This window comes from Pyxicephalus adspersus, chromosome 1 (genome assembly GCF_032062135.1).
Source record: "Pyxicephalus adspersus chromosome 1, UCB_Pads_2.0, whole genome shotgun sequence".
In the NCBI taxonomy this organism is placed as follows: domain Eukaryota; kingdom Metazoa; phylum Chordata; class Amphibia; order Anura; family Pyxicephalidae; genus Pyxicephalus; species Pyxicephalus adspersus.
In genome coordinates, this window is record NC_092858.1 from 18,662,467 (window position 1) to 18,674,536 (window position 12,070).

At 36.6% G+C, this 12,070-nt stretch overlaps 1 protein-coding gene across 11 annotated transcripts in view; it reads left to right on the forward strand.

The window, feature by feature from the left end:
• The window catches only part of GRIA4 (glutamate ionotropic receptor AMPA type subunit 4), a 185,214-nt gene that overhangs the window by 119,865 nt on the left and 53,279 nt on the right, over positions 1–12,070 (forward strand). For all 11 annotated transcript variants that reach the window (XR_011919677.1, XM_072403131.1, XM_072403132.1 and 8 more), the window contains exons 5-6: positions 2,217–2,270; positions 9,987–10,145. Coding sequence is in view for 10 of the 11 variants with exons in the window: in XM_072403131.1 (XP_072259232.1) it covers positions 2,217–2,270; positions 9,987–10,145 (213 nt within the window). In the remaining variant the exon portion in view is untranslated. The remainder of the gene's footprint in view (positions 1–2,216; positions 2,271–9,986; positions 10,146–12,070) is intronic.

Sequence of the window (12,070 nt, forward strand, 5' to 3'; positions counted from 1 at the left end):
CAGGCTTGTGCTGCAGAAGATTTTGATTTGAATTCGGAAAGCAGAACATATTCATTATACTTGCAGCACGGGTTTGAAAATAGCCCAACTTTAAATGTATCTGAGAGAAATCAATCTTTTGTCTTAATGATAAAAATGCATCTTTCGTGATGTTATGGGGCTTTGGGTAATAAAAGAGATATACTAGTAAATAATGTGATTTTCAATGTTTGTGAGATGCTTTGGAGGATTTAGAGATTTTACTGGGGCTGATCAGGTCCCCAATTTGTAGCTTCAGAGCCTGTAGCCGGCATGTTAATCCTGCCCATCAGCTGGATACCCCTGAAGCACTAGCCTGATATGCTGATTAAAACATATATAAGCCTTAAATGACATTTAGGGGTCAATTTATAAATCAGGGAACCTGATATTCACTAAATTTATTCAGCATCAATCACTACTATTCTAAACACATGGACCTGGAATATTAATATTATTATTATTATTATTATTATTAATAATATTAACAATAATAATAAACAGTATTTATATAGCATCAACATATTACACAGTGCTGTACATAAAAAGGGGTTGTAAATGACAGAGATACAGATAGTGACAGAGGAAGAGGAGAGGACCCTGCCCCAAAGAGCTTACAATCTAAGAGGTGGGGGAAGCAGGACACACTGGGATTATCTTTTGGGCACTTACATGGAAACTGTCACAATAAAGAAAATTTCCAATTTTATATGAAATTGACTTATTTTTTGCAAGCTCTACACATGTAGTTTGGGTATTTGCTGTATGTTTTTTTAAGTACATAACAATGATAAAAGAACTCAGTGCAGAACGCCACAAATTTCTCATCTTCCTGTGGACATGATTGGCTCCTTGATTTTTCCAGGAGCACCTGAAAAAGTCAAATTGCTGGCACTGTTCAAAATCTCAATACCATCTTCAGCAAGATCCTTTTTTTTTATTTCTTTTACACACATAAAGAAATGAAGTGGAGTTTCTTGTAACAATGTACCTTAACCAGGATTTACAATCATCCTGGCTTTAAAAATGTTCCAATGTTGGTCTTGTTTCTTGGCTAAATGACAACTGTTGACATTCAACCCATTGAAATAGGCATACCACCTGGAGGATCTTCACCATATTGGCCTTGGTTCATTATGCAGTACTGCAGAGAATATCGCAGACACCAAACCCTCAGATCCACTTCCAGATCCATTTTAACATGGAGGAATCAATTGAAATAACTTTTAGGTCTTCAGGGAACCCCTGCTATAATTAATATATTCACAGCTCACAGTACATTAGTGTGGTTGTCAGTAGTAAGAATTCCTCTTACATTACTTGCTATTGGGAAGAATGTCACCCTTACAGATAGCCAAAAAGATCAATGGTGTCACTTAAACTGACCTCAAGGTCACAAATTGCTCTTTGCTGAAGGAACCCCTTGCAACCTCTGGAGAAACCCTGGCTGAAAAACGCTGAAATAAAGAAAAAAGACTGAAGGGCATCATGTGGCTGGCCAAATTAAGTATGGAAGAAAAAATACTGGTGTGTGATGGTTAAGCTTTAGAGAAATAGATTAGAACTTAGAAATGGAACCAAAGGGTACATTTTACCAGGTTTTGTGAAATTTTCACATGTGGCAATTTCAGTTTCATCACTTTGCAGTCAATCAAAGCCATCATCCTATGACTTTGACTGCTTTTAGATTTTTGCAAAATCGTGGACCTAAAGTGTAATCAGCTAGGTATAGTATAGGTATGTAAAGACTTCTTACTCAAAGTGAAACACCATCAAATGGGTACAGCTGTCGGGTGAAAGTGAGAATTTTAATGTGAATGCCTCATGACAAATAACCAAAATATTGTCCCAGACCGATCTATAGTTTTAAAAATGTAAATTTTGAGAAAGACTTTTTATGAACCATTGATTTCTGTCACTGTTCTAGAAGCAAAAGCTTAATTGTTTTATTGCTTTCTTAATGATTTTATTTAACCGTTTTTACTTTCTATCTGTGTTTAACCTTTTTGTATATTGTAAAAAGTTCTGAACTGAAAGCCAGCATATATACCCTGAAATTCATACCAAACCTAAATGTATCATTGTGTTGATTGCTGAGATTATACCCATTGTCAATATTTGTATAGCGTATTGGTTGTGACAATTACCATTTTGTTTTTAATTGTTTAATTATATTTTGTCTCTATTTTTTTGTGCAGATTGTAAGTGTTGGAAAACATGTAAAAGGCTATCATTACATTATTGCAAACCTGGTAAGTACTTGTTCTCATTAGTTTCAACTTATTTGCATTTTCCTGCTGCAGCAATGGGGTAAAATCAGTGGAAAATAAAAGTAGAGCATTCATTTGGTCTTCACTCATCATGCATCTCATTAAATTCTAATCAAAAGAGCATTTATCATCTCCATTATACATCATTTTACATTCAAATAGTGTGCAGCAATTCCATGTTAAAGGCCTACATATTTCCGGAAAACTAACACCTGCTGAAGTATGTTATGTGATTTTTATTTTTGGTGAATAAGAGGTTCAGAATTAGCTTAACATGCTATATTAAAGGGTTGGTTCATCCTAATATATTTTTCTTTTAGCTAGAGCTGGGTGAGCAGAGTCAGCTCATAAGTTCTTACGTCTTGAATATTCTGAATATTCTTGAATATAAGATCTTTGTGACATTATTCTGAGCTATGTTACTTTCCACCTTGGATTTTTGTGCTCCTGCTTAAAAAAAAAAAGTCACCTTCAGCAATGAAAAGCCCATGAACCCTCCACAAACTGGGCCCAGTTAGTCTTATGCCCTCTTGGCTTCTTTCATTTTACCGGCACAAACAAAACAGCGGACACAGCCATCTTCTTTCATCTCTTTTCCAAGTTCTTCTTAAATCACCTGAACTCAGACTGCTCAGGAGCGAGATTGGGTGACATCTCTTCCTGCAAATAAAAAAAAAGTGCTGATCTTATTGCGCATGCGTTAGATTTAGCACTTTTTTAATTATGGGAAAGCCAATGATGACAAGGTTAGATCTTAGATTGTAAGCTCTTCGGGGCAGGATCCTCTCTCTCCTGTATCACTGACTGTATCTGTCGGTCATTTGCAACCCATATTTAATGTACAGCGCTGGTAATATGTTGGCGCTATATAAATACTGTTTTTAATAATAATATTAGTAATCAGTTGCGCAAAAGCTGCCCAAAGCCTGCAGAAATTTGTGACAAAACCAGTAAGAACAGCAAAACAAACATAGGGGAAGAGACTTTGCTAAAAATTAAAAAAAAATTCTCTATTATTTAAAGGGGATAGCTACTCTTTTATATAATGCTAAAAACAACATGATGGGTCTGCCAGGTAGTAAAATGAAAGATGGGTCATAAAAAAAAAAGTGTCAGGCACTTTGGACCTCTTAGTGTATCAAGCAGGCAAGTGCATTGCAATCCCTGGGTGGTAGTCTCACTTTTTATTTATTTGATTTGGACTCATCATATCATCTTTTCAAGCTGCCTGCAAAGTACTTTTAACGTTTTGCAAAGAGACTACATTGCATGGTTACTGTATTAAAGGACATTTATTTATTTATTTTGTTTGGTTTAGATCTAGTGGAGAAACTTTTTTTTTTATTTTATTTAATTGGTTATAACTTCACTGGGGAGAGTTACAGCCCCCTGCCACCAGAAAACGTCCAGAGGTCACCGGGACAGGAAATCACAGACAGCAGTATAAACCTCATCTTCTTTTAGAAGGTAGTTTTAGCACGTTCTATAGATTTCTTTAAGAAAAAGCTGGTTGCTTTCCTTGAAGTACAAAATATAACTGGGTATAAAAGTTTTAAAGTAAAGATAACAGAGACTGTTGATTTAGGGAACATCCGATTGCCTTGTGGGATCAGAAAGTAATTTGTTGGAGTAAATTGAACCATATTTTATAAGGGTTTTTTTACCTTCCTCTGGGTTATCTATGTCTATAGGGTTTTTTTCTGGGATATGCTAGTTTGTAGTATGTTTATTGGTTGAACTTGATGGTCTTTTTTCAACAAAACAATGTAACAAAGGTTTCAGTTCTTTCTGCACCAGTTTTAAAAAATAAATGCATTGATTGTTGGATGTTTATAATGAAGCAAAGCATTATCTGCAGAAAAAATGTACACCAATTCCCTTTTCTTTAATCATATAGACTTTCAGAACATATCACAATACTTTGAAAAGCCAGTCTTGTTTATGTGGGCTGTCTTCATTTTTGTACTTTCCTACTGCTAGGTTTATAAAACCACGGCTTGATTAATCTCAGTGAGAATTCTTTTATGATAACAGTGTTTTGAAATATTTACCCTTACTCTCTCACTTTTGACCTTGAGTCAGGCAGTAGTTTAATAAAACAGACAGCAGCAGTCCTCAGAATTCTGCTTTATGCCTGTGTGCCAGGCCCTTACTAATAAAAATGATCCACCACTCGTGCGAATGCAGTGCTTTGCATTCCAAATGCTCACTTTTCTAAATAAGTGTTAAATGCGATTTAAAAATGCAGGAAAGATAAAGCTGATCTGTCAGAATAATAGGTCCGGTTATTTTTAGAGCATTTCATTTTTTTGTTGAGACCTTGATTGCTTTATTTCAGAATCTGAGACTAATTATGTGGAGAGGCAAATATGTAGAATAATTAGAATTGCAGATCCAGTGTTTTCAAGTAGAATATCATTTTCGTTGCTTTGTCTGCATGTAATAAATCAAGATACTTATTCTGCCTTTAGGACAAGTCTGTTTTATATTTAAAGAGTACCAGCATCCTATATTGATTATTTTGTATCGAATGGGGGAGGGTTGAAACCCCAGCCGGGTTTAGCAGAGATTTCCCCAATCCTCTACGCAGCAGGGACAGTCCTCACTGATCTTGTTGTTATTGCTGAGCCTCGTGTCTCAGTTGCCTGTTAGCTCTCCATGTAGGCCCTTCTAGCAACATGCCAATCTGGGAATAGGTAAAAGCCTTGAGAGTAAAAAGTGTTAGAGCGTTGGGGCTCCCCTGTACCCCTTTTCGTTGATGCTGCATGTGAAGCTTCCTTTAATGCTATCTGCTGACCAGATAAATAATAAACAGATGATAAAGTGCTATGGCAATTTCTTTAGATTGCTTTAGGAAAAAGCTGGATGTTTTTTCTAGAAGCACATAATCTAACTGGGTAACAAAGCTTTAAAGCAAAGGCAACAGAGACTGTTGATCCAGGAATTGCATCTTAGAATCAGAAATAAATTTTTTCCCAGGTTGGAGCAAATTGAACCAGGGTTTTTTCCACAGTCCATATATCCATAGGGTTTTTATCTGGCATATATTTATACATATATATATATATACTATGTATATAAAGTTAAGTGACGTTCAAATGTTGTATTAGTTTTAACACGTGAGAGCCAAGTTACTCTTGTTGTCCTAAAAGAACATGCAAACATTTAGAGTTTAGTGTGAACTGGTGAGAAGTTCCATGTCTGGTATGAGCTTGATAATCTGTAGCTGCCAGGAAAAAAGAACAAGCTAAACATCACAGCACGAAATGGTATTGTTATGTTTTGAAAATGGAGCTCTTAGCTTAGTAGATAAATCTGTTGTTTTTGACACCATGGAAGGACATGTATACTAGGTCAAGAGAAGGGACCAGACAAGAAAGAAAGGACCTTGCTAGGAGATGTGCTGATTCTAGTGGTGTACTGTGTCTCCAGAAGGAAGTGACCTTCCCAAGTGTCAAGTTGCAAGAGTCACATTGTGGGAGTTGTTAACAATGCTTTATAAAGTATCCCCAGCGAACACCTTGGCTATATCACACCCATATGAGCTTGTTGGATTTCCCATTCCAAGGTACCCAGAAAAGGGACCAGAAAATTATGATGAAGAGCTCAGAAGAAAGAACATTGCTAGAAGATGTGCTCATTCTTGTTGTGTACTATGTCTACAGATAGAAACGTCTTCCTTACATGTCAACGTTGTTGACAGAACGTCCCTAGTGAAAACTTTGGCCAAGGTACAACTTGAATCTCCCGAAACCATTGAAACCAATGAAGTTGAATTTCCCGAAACCATTCCAAAACCATGGGAAAATTTATGTCCCTTCCCCTAAGATATAACATCTTCATCTCTCGTTGAAAGGCATTACAAAGGATTTTGTAGACTTTTTGATCCAATGGCATAGCCATAGCCTGGAGGTGCCTGTAGCACAAATCTCTAGCTTCTCTTCTTTGCCCTAAACACAAGCAATTACACAGGACACAAGTTATGGCTGTCACAGGTACCAAAATATGATTAAGTAATGTCCGGATGTCTGATGCCGCTCCCCTTGTGTCTATGATAACTTACAAATAGTAGTGTATGATAGGGCTATCCATCCCACCAGAGACTGCAGTCCCTCCCAGCAACACACACAGTAATATTAGATTGTAAAAAAGGTCAACTAAAGTTTATAGCAATAGTTTTGGATGGAATAGGGAAGGGTTAGAAGCACTATCTGCTTTTTATTGTCTGTTTTCTAGCTAGGTAGATCCACCCTCATTTTTTTGTCTTGGAGGCCACTGGCATGGGGTACCAAGTACTGAGAGAATTTAAATTTTAGAGTAGCCATCAGAACAAAGTGATGGACCCCTATTTTGGTGAAAATTTTCTAAAAGGTAAATTTTTTTGTTATTTCCCATACTTTCCTTTTGAGTCTAGTAAGAGTAGTAAAGGGAAATATTCTCAATAGGACACAAAAAGCAGAGAGTAAAATTAACATTTAATTTTAATCCTTCTCTATGCCATCAAAAAATCACTGTAGGTTAAAACGAGTGAAATTTCAAATTTTAGTAGATCACTGAATAAATGCTCACAAACTGGGCCTGAATTACTAAAGCTCTCCAAGAATGCAGAATGAAGAACACCGTGGGAGAACTTGGATGATCTAGCAAACCCAGGATGCATTTAGTTCTGGACTAGTTCTATTCCAGGTTTTCTGCATCACCCAGGTTCTCATATGATAGTTAATCTTCTCCAGTTCAGAAGAGCTTCAATAAATTGGGCCGATACTGTCTGAAGTCACTTTTTAGCAGCGCCAAGCTAAATATGTGTGATAACTCATAGTAAGCATTCTGTGAGCTTCCTCTGTCCTTGAGTATTGTTCTCAGACAATGAGCACGTGAAAAAGCTAACTATTAGGAAGAGGGCCCACTGCGGAGGGAGAAAGTCAGTTCACGCATGAAAAGATTTCCTTTGGAGTCCTCCATCCTATTGCAAATTCCTAAATGGAAAAAGACATGGTGGAAATTGAAGAGACTCATAAACTTCTTTTTTATTAGACTATAAAACATAAAAGAATATGCAGTACCTTCCTCCCCTCTGCAGATAGAGAAATAAATAGGACATCACATTCACTGCCTACACTGAGAGCAGTCATAACTAAGGAAGAAGGACTGCAATCTTTGTGAGGTTTATGTGACAAAAATACTGCTTTTCTCTTTCTTCTTGCTGCTGCAAAGAGGAGAAGTATAGACTGTTATACAGAACTCAAAATAGAATGTGTTTTATATTTACCATTTGCACCCATTATGGAGTGCTTGTTAGGTAGGCTTTCTGTGTACTTTTTACTACTGAACATCCTGGATAATTTGATCTGCTGCTTTTCTGGTCAATTCTCAACAAACAGTAAGTGAGATATAATAGCCATGCGCCTATACCTGTAGGATTACACAGACCTATATGGATTTCTTTTTCATTTTAGATAAAGACAAGTGAGATATTGGTGCTGGACTTTGTTGAAAGCCCAGAATTTGCAACCTACATGTCACCTATATGTTAAAGAACCAGAATTTGACAAAAGGTGTCAGTAAGCAGTATTGTACTCCTCTCTGTATCCCTATCTTTCTCTATAGCTCTGCTATAACTAGAAGCTGATTGCAGGGTCTTCAACAAGGCAGCAGTTCCTTGGCATGAGGAAGCAGTAACTGCACTGCCAGTCTGAGCATAGTCTTAGTATCCCTCCTGTATTCAAACCCTGGTGGTGGTTCTTGTATTTACCTAAAGATCGATCCTACATTTAGTGTCACAGAGGATGGCGGTACTACTTACAATTTAGGTGCGTTTATGGATGGAGTCATATGATTGAATCTAGTTTTTGGAGATAAATATTTATCACTCCATAATGGAGTGAGTATTACCAATATTATCTGGAGACGTACTGAATATCGTTGTGGAGAACATATATGGCACACTGCCATCTCTATGTGTTTTGATTTTAATTCTGCCTTTTGCCAACCTTCGTACCAAGATAGTAGGCATACCAGTGAATGCAACAACTTTTGTGCTGATACACCTACTAGCTGTACCAATTACATCCCTGAGGAAGCGGACAAAGTCTGTGAAACGCGTCGGATGATCTCATCATATGTAATGTGTACAATGTATATAGCCCATGTTTGCTAACAATGTTGATTAACTCTTTCTGAAACTTGGTATAAGGGAAGAGGCATGAATATTTTTTAACTGTTGTTAAAAAAAGATATATGATAACTTTTTATAAATCCAGTCCCGTATTTTTCTTGTTCCTGTATTCTTCAATGTATATTGGGGATGTTGGCAGGATTACTAATGTTAGAAGACCAGACAATATTAATGATAACAAAATACCTAAAGATCCTAAATACAGATTTTCAGAGATAAATCAAAGGTTTTGCTTTGCTTTCATAAACACTACCTTGTTTTTTTCACCATTAATGCCTTTTCTGTCAACCTACATACACTATTTGTGTGCCTTTCACAGCTGCTCGGCACCAATTTTACTATTTTTACCATTGTATGTCATCCTCTAACTCTAACTATGCAAAAACAAATCCATTGTAAAGATAATTTCCTGCTTTGAATTACTCGGTGGCTTTGCCTGATGACAAGTGTCTTTAAGGCATGCTTTGCTTTGCAAATATATAATAAATCACAGTAACTATTGAGCCAAACATGAAATGTTTATTTAAAACTGTTGCACTAAATCCTAATAATATAAAGATTACATGAGAATTATCTGTTTCAGCCAACGGCAGCAGGCAAGCAGCAATAGCATTTATGTTTACCCCACCATTAGTGTGAACCATTTGAAGAAGCTAGGCTGGTTTCTTTGCATGTTGGTTGACTTTTATGTTGTAAATAGTGTATATTGGTATTTTCATCTGCTTTTATTCAAGAAACATCATCTCCATGTATATATATATATATATATATATATATATATATATATATAGGGGATCAAATAATAGGTTGCCACTGCCACAGCCCTTCATTTTCTGATTGGTTCATTTATGATGCCAGGTGTTTTGTTTTTTGTGGTGGCACACAGTAATTGATTACCACATCATAAATAACTGAAATTGGAAATAAGAAACTCATTTATGTTCCATTTTTTAATGCCTGAAAAGTCCCAGGTACATCTGCCTTCTTCATATATGTATAATTTATTGATATGTGGCATTTCATCTAAAATTTGGATGACGTAACTTTTTCAATTCAATGGAGTAACTAATCAATCCTTTTTTTGGTCATGATTGCCACCAAGTTCTAAGTATTTCTCAGCAGCCATAGACCTACATATCCTCAATCAGGGCATTAGAGACAGCATAATCTTTGTCTATGGTATTCTTTACTTTCAACGCGTGAATGCTTTATGATGAACTATAAACCACCAATCTTTCTGAGCAATTCCTTCCTGTGTTGTTCATTTGCTTTAGTTTATCAGGCCAAGTGTATTTAATATAAGTGTTCTGTGCTATTTCAGTACCTTTAAAATAAATAGGAAACTTAACAAATTCACAAGATACAAAATGTGCTGCTGTTATTTCTGCTTACTGTCTCTCTAGCACTTAACTCCTTGTCAGATGACATGTACCTTCTAATCTTTTAGCAGCTGCCTGTCACTACAAGGTATTGGCACTGGAAGCGGACAAACAATTAATGTAGCTCCGAATATTTCTTTTTAGGGAATCAAGGACATTTCGCTTGACAGGTTTATGCATGGCGGAGCCAATGTTACAGGTTTCCAGCTGGTGGATTTTAATACTCCAATAGTGACGGAATTAATGCAGAGGTGGAAGACGCTGGACCAGCGGGAGTACCCAGGATCTGAATCTCCTCCAAAGGTACCTTTTTTTATTCATCATTTATGGGATATTTATGAAAACTGTCAAATAGGAGAATAAATAAAGCACACAGTTGAAAACCTTAAGGAACACACCAGTCACAAATAATGATCAAGTTTTGAATTGCATACATGGAACATTGGCTACATGCCCAGCACCCATGTTTTTCATCCATGAGTAGTCCACAGGTTAAAGTTGCCAAGTTACCATTTATCTGCTGCCCTGGTAATACCAAATCCTGAACCTGGGAACCTGGAAACCTAGGATTTCTCATCTCACCTATTGTGGGCTACTTGTTAACTCAAAAAGTTACTAAAAAGTTGACAAAAAACTAAAGTTTAACCCAGAAATATATTTAGATTTATGCACCAGATTAAGGTAAAACTAATTTTCTGGGTCAAACTCATCAACCCACTCCAACTATAAAATTCAAATCTTGCTCACAACCAACTTCTGCATTGTTCCCGGAATTGTATGAAAGTATTATATGTTTTCTGAAAACCCGTTAGGCTCAACTCAGAAAACTAAAACAGAAGGAGAGTATTTTCCTAAATTTACACATTCTTAGTATACTCCTTAATTGTAGGACGCATTAGGAGGTGGTCATGTGTGGTCATTCCTTCTGCGAAGTTTTAGTACCCATAAAAAGAAAGAGTTAATGGTGTATGAAAAATCATATATTATATGTCCTGGAGGTTCCTAAACAAGGCCGTATATAGTGCTTGTGACTGTTCTGGAATGCTGCTGTTGCAGGTGGCTGCTTCCCAGCTGATTCAATTCCATAAATCTCATAAGCACAAGAACACAGCAGGCAAGGGTAATATGATATCTGCTCAGTAGGCTACATGGCTGCCCTCACTGAGTCTAGGTGACAGTTACCAGTAATAAATCCCAACAGAACAGTGACCTTAGCAGCTAAATTATATTAGGAACATGACAGAGTGATTATAGAAAGGATAAAACCTTATCTTTTTTTTCATGGGGGCTCATTTATAAAATAGTACTGCCATATTGCTACTTTTAAAAAAAAGGACATTAAAAAGCACAATGATGTTCGATACAAATGTGTTGGTGCATTGCATTGAAAACATTTGTTTGTTTTGAATTATCCAATCATGGAGCTTTTTCTGATCCATTCAGCAGCAAGGATTCCCCGGGGCATTACTGGATGCATGGGCCGCTGTGTGCGTGAATGTAAAGGAGTAGGACAGTGATATATGTTCTCTGTTATAAGTTAGCCCCTTAGCCTATATTTTGCATATTCTGATTGAACTGGTCAAACACATACATCTATACCTCCAATTTGCCAAAGCTTATAAAAGACTAAAGGCATAAAGGTCTATTTTTAGGTAGGAGAAACATCCACCACACCCTCTGGCCTCACTTCCATTAGTTTCAGATGAAAAATACAATTAGAAGCTAAGATTTCATAGACAAGGATATGTGCAGTTTAACATACAGCTAAATAGGACATGCTGTGTTTAAAGAAATGCAGTGCAATTCAAAGCAGATCAAACACAGCTTTTTACCTGCTGCTCAAAAGCAATGGGATTTTGACGACCTGTGACACCTAACCTTTCGCCAATATTAATGCTACATCTCAGACCACATGGCCACATTCAAATCAAATAGGTACAACAGTTGCAAACAAACCAAGTGTCCCTAACTCGTGCTTAGTGGAAATCCCTATGCTGCTGTGGTGCGTTTGCTTTTCCCAGTTGGTTATTGCCAATATAAATAAACATACTAATACTCATCCTGGTACACAAGATGTGGCTTTTTGGCACTTTCCAGTCCACTTATGATTTTAATGAAGAATAATAACTATTCAAATTACATTAAAAGCATGTATAAACAATTTTCACAGTTCCTTTGGAGAGAGCTGTGCATTATTATGGAACAGAACTTGAATTAAAATATGGAAC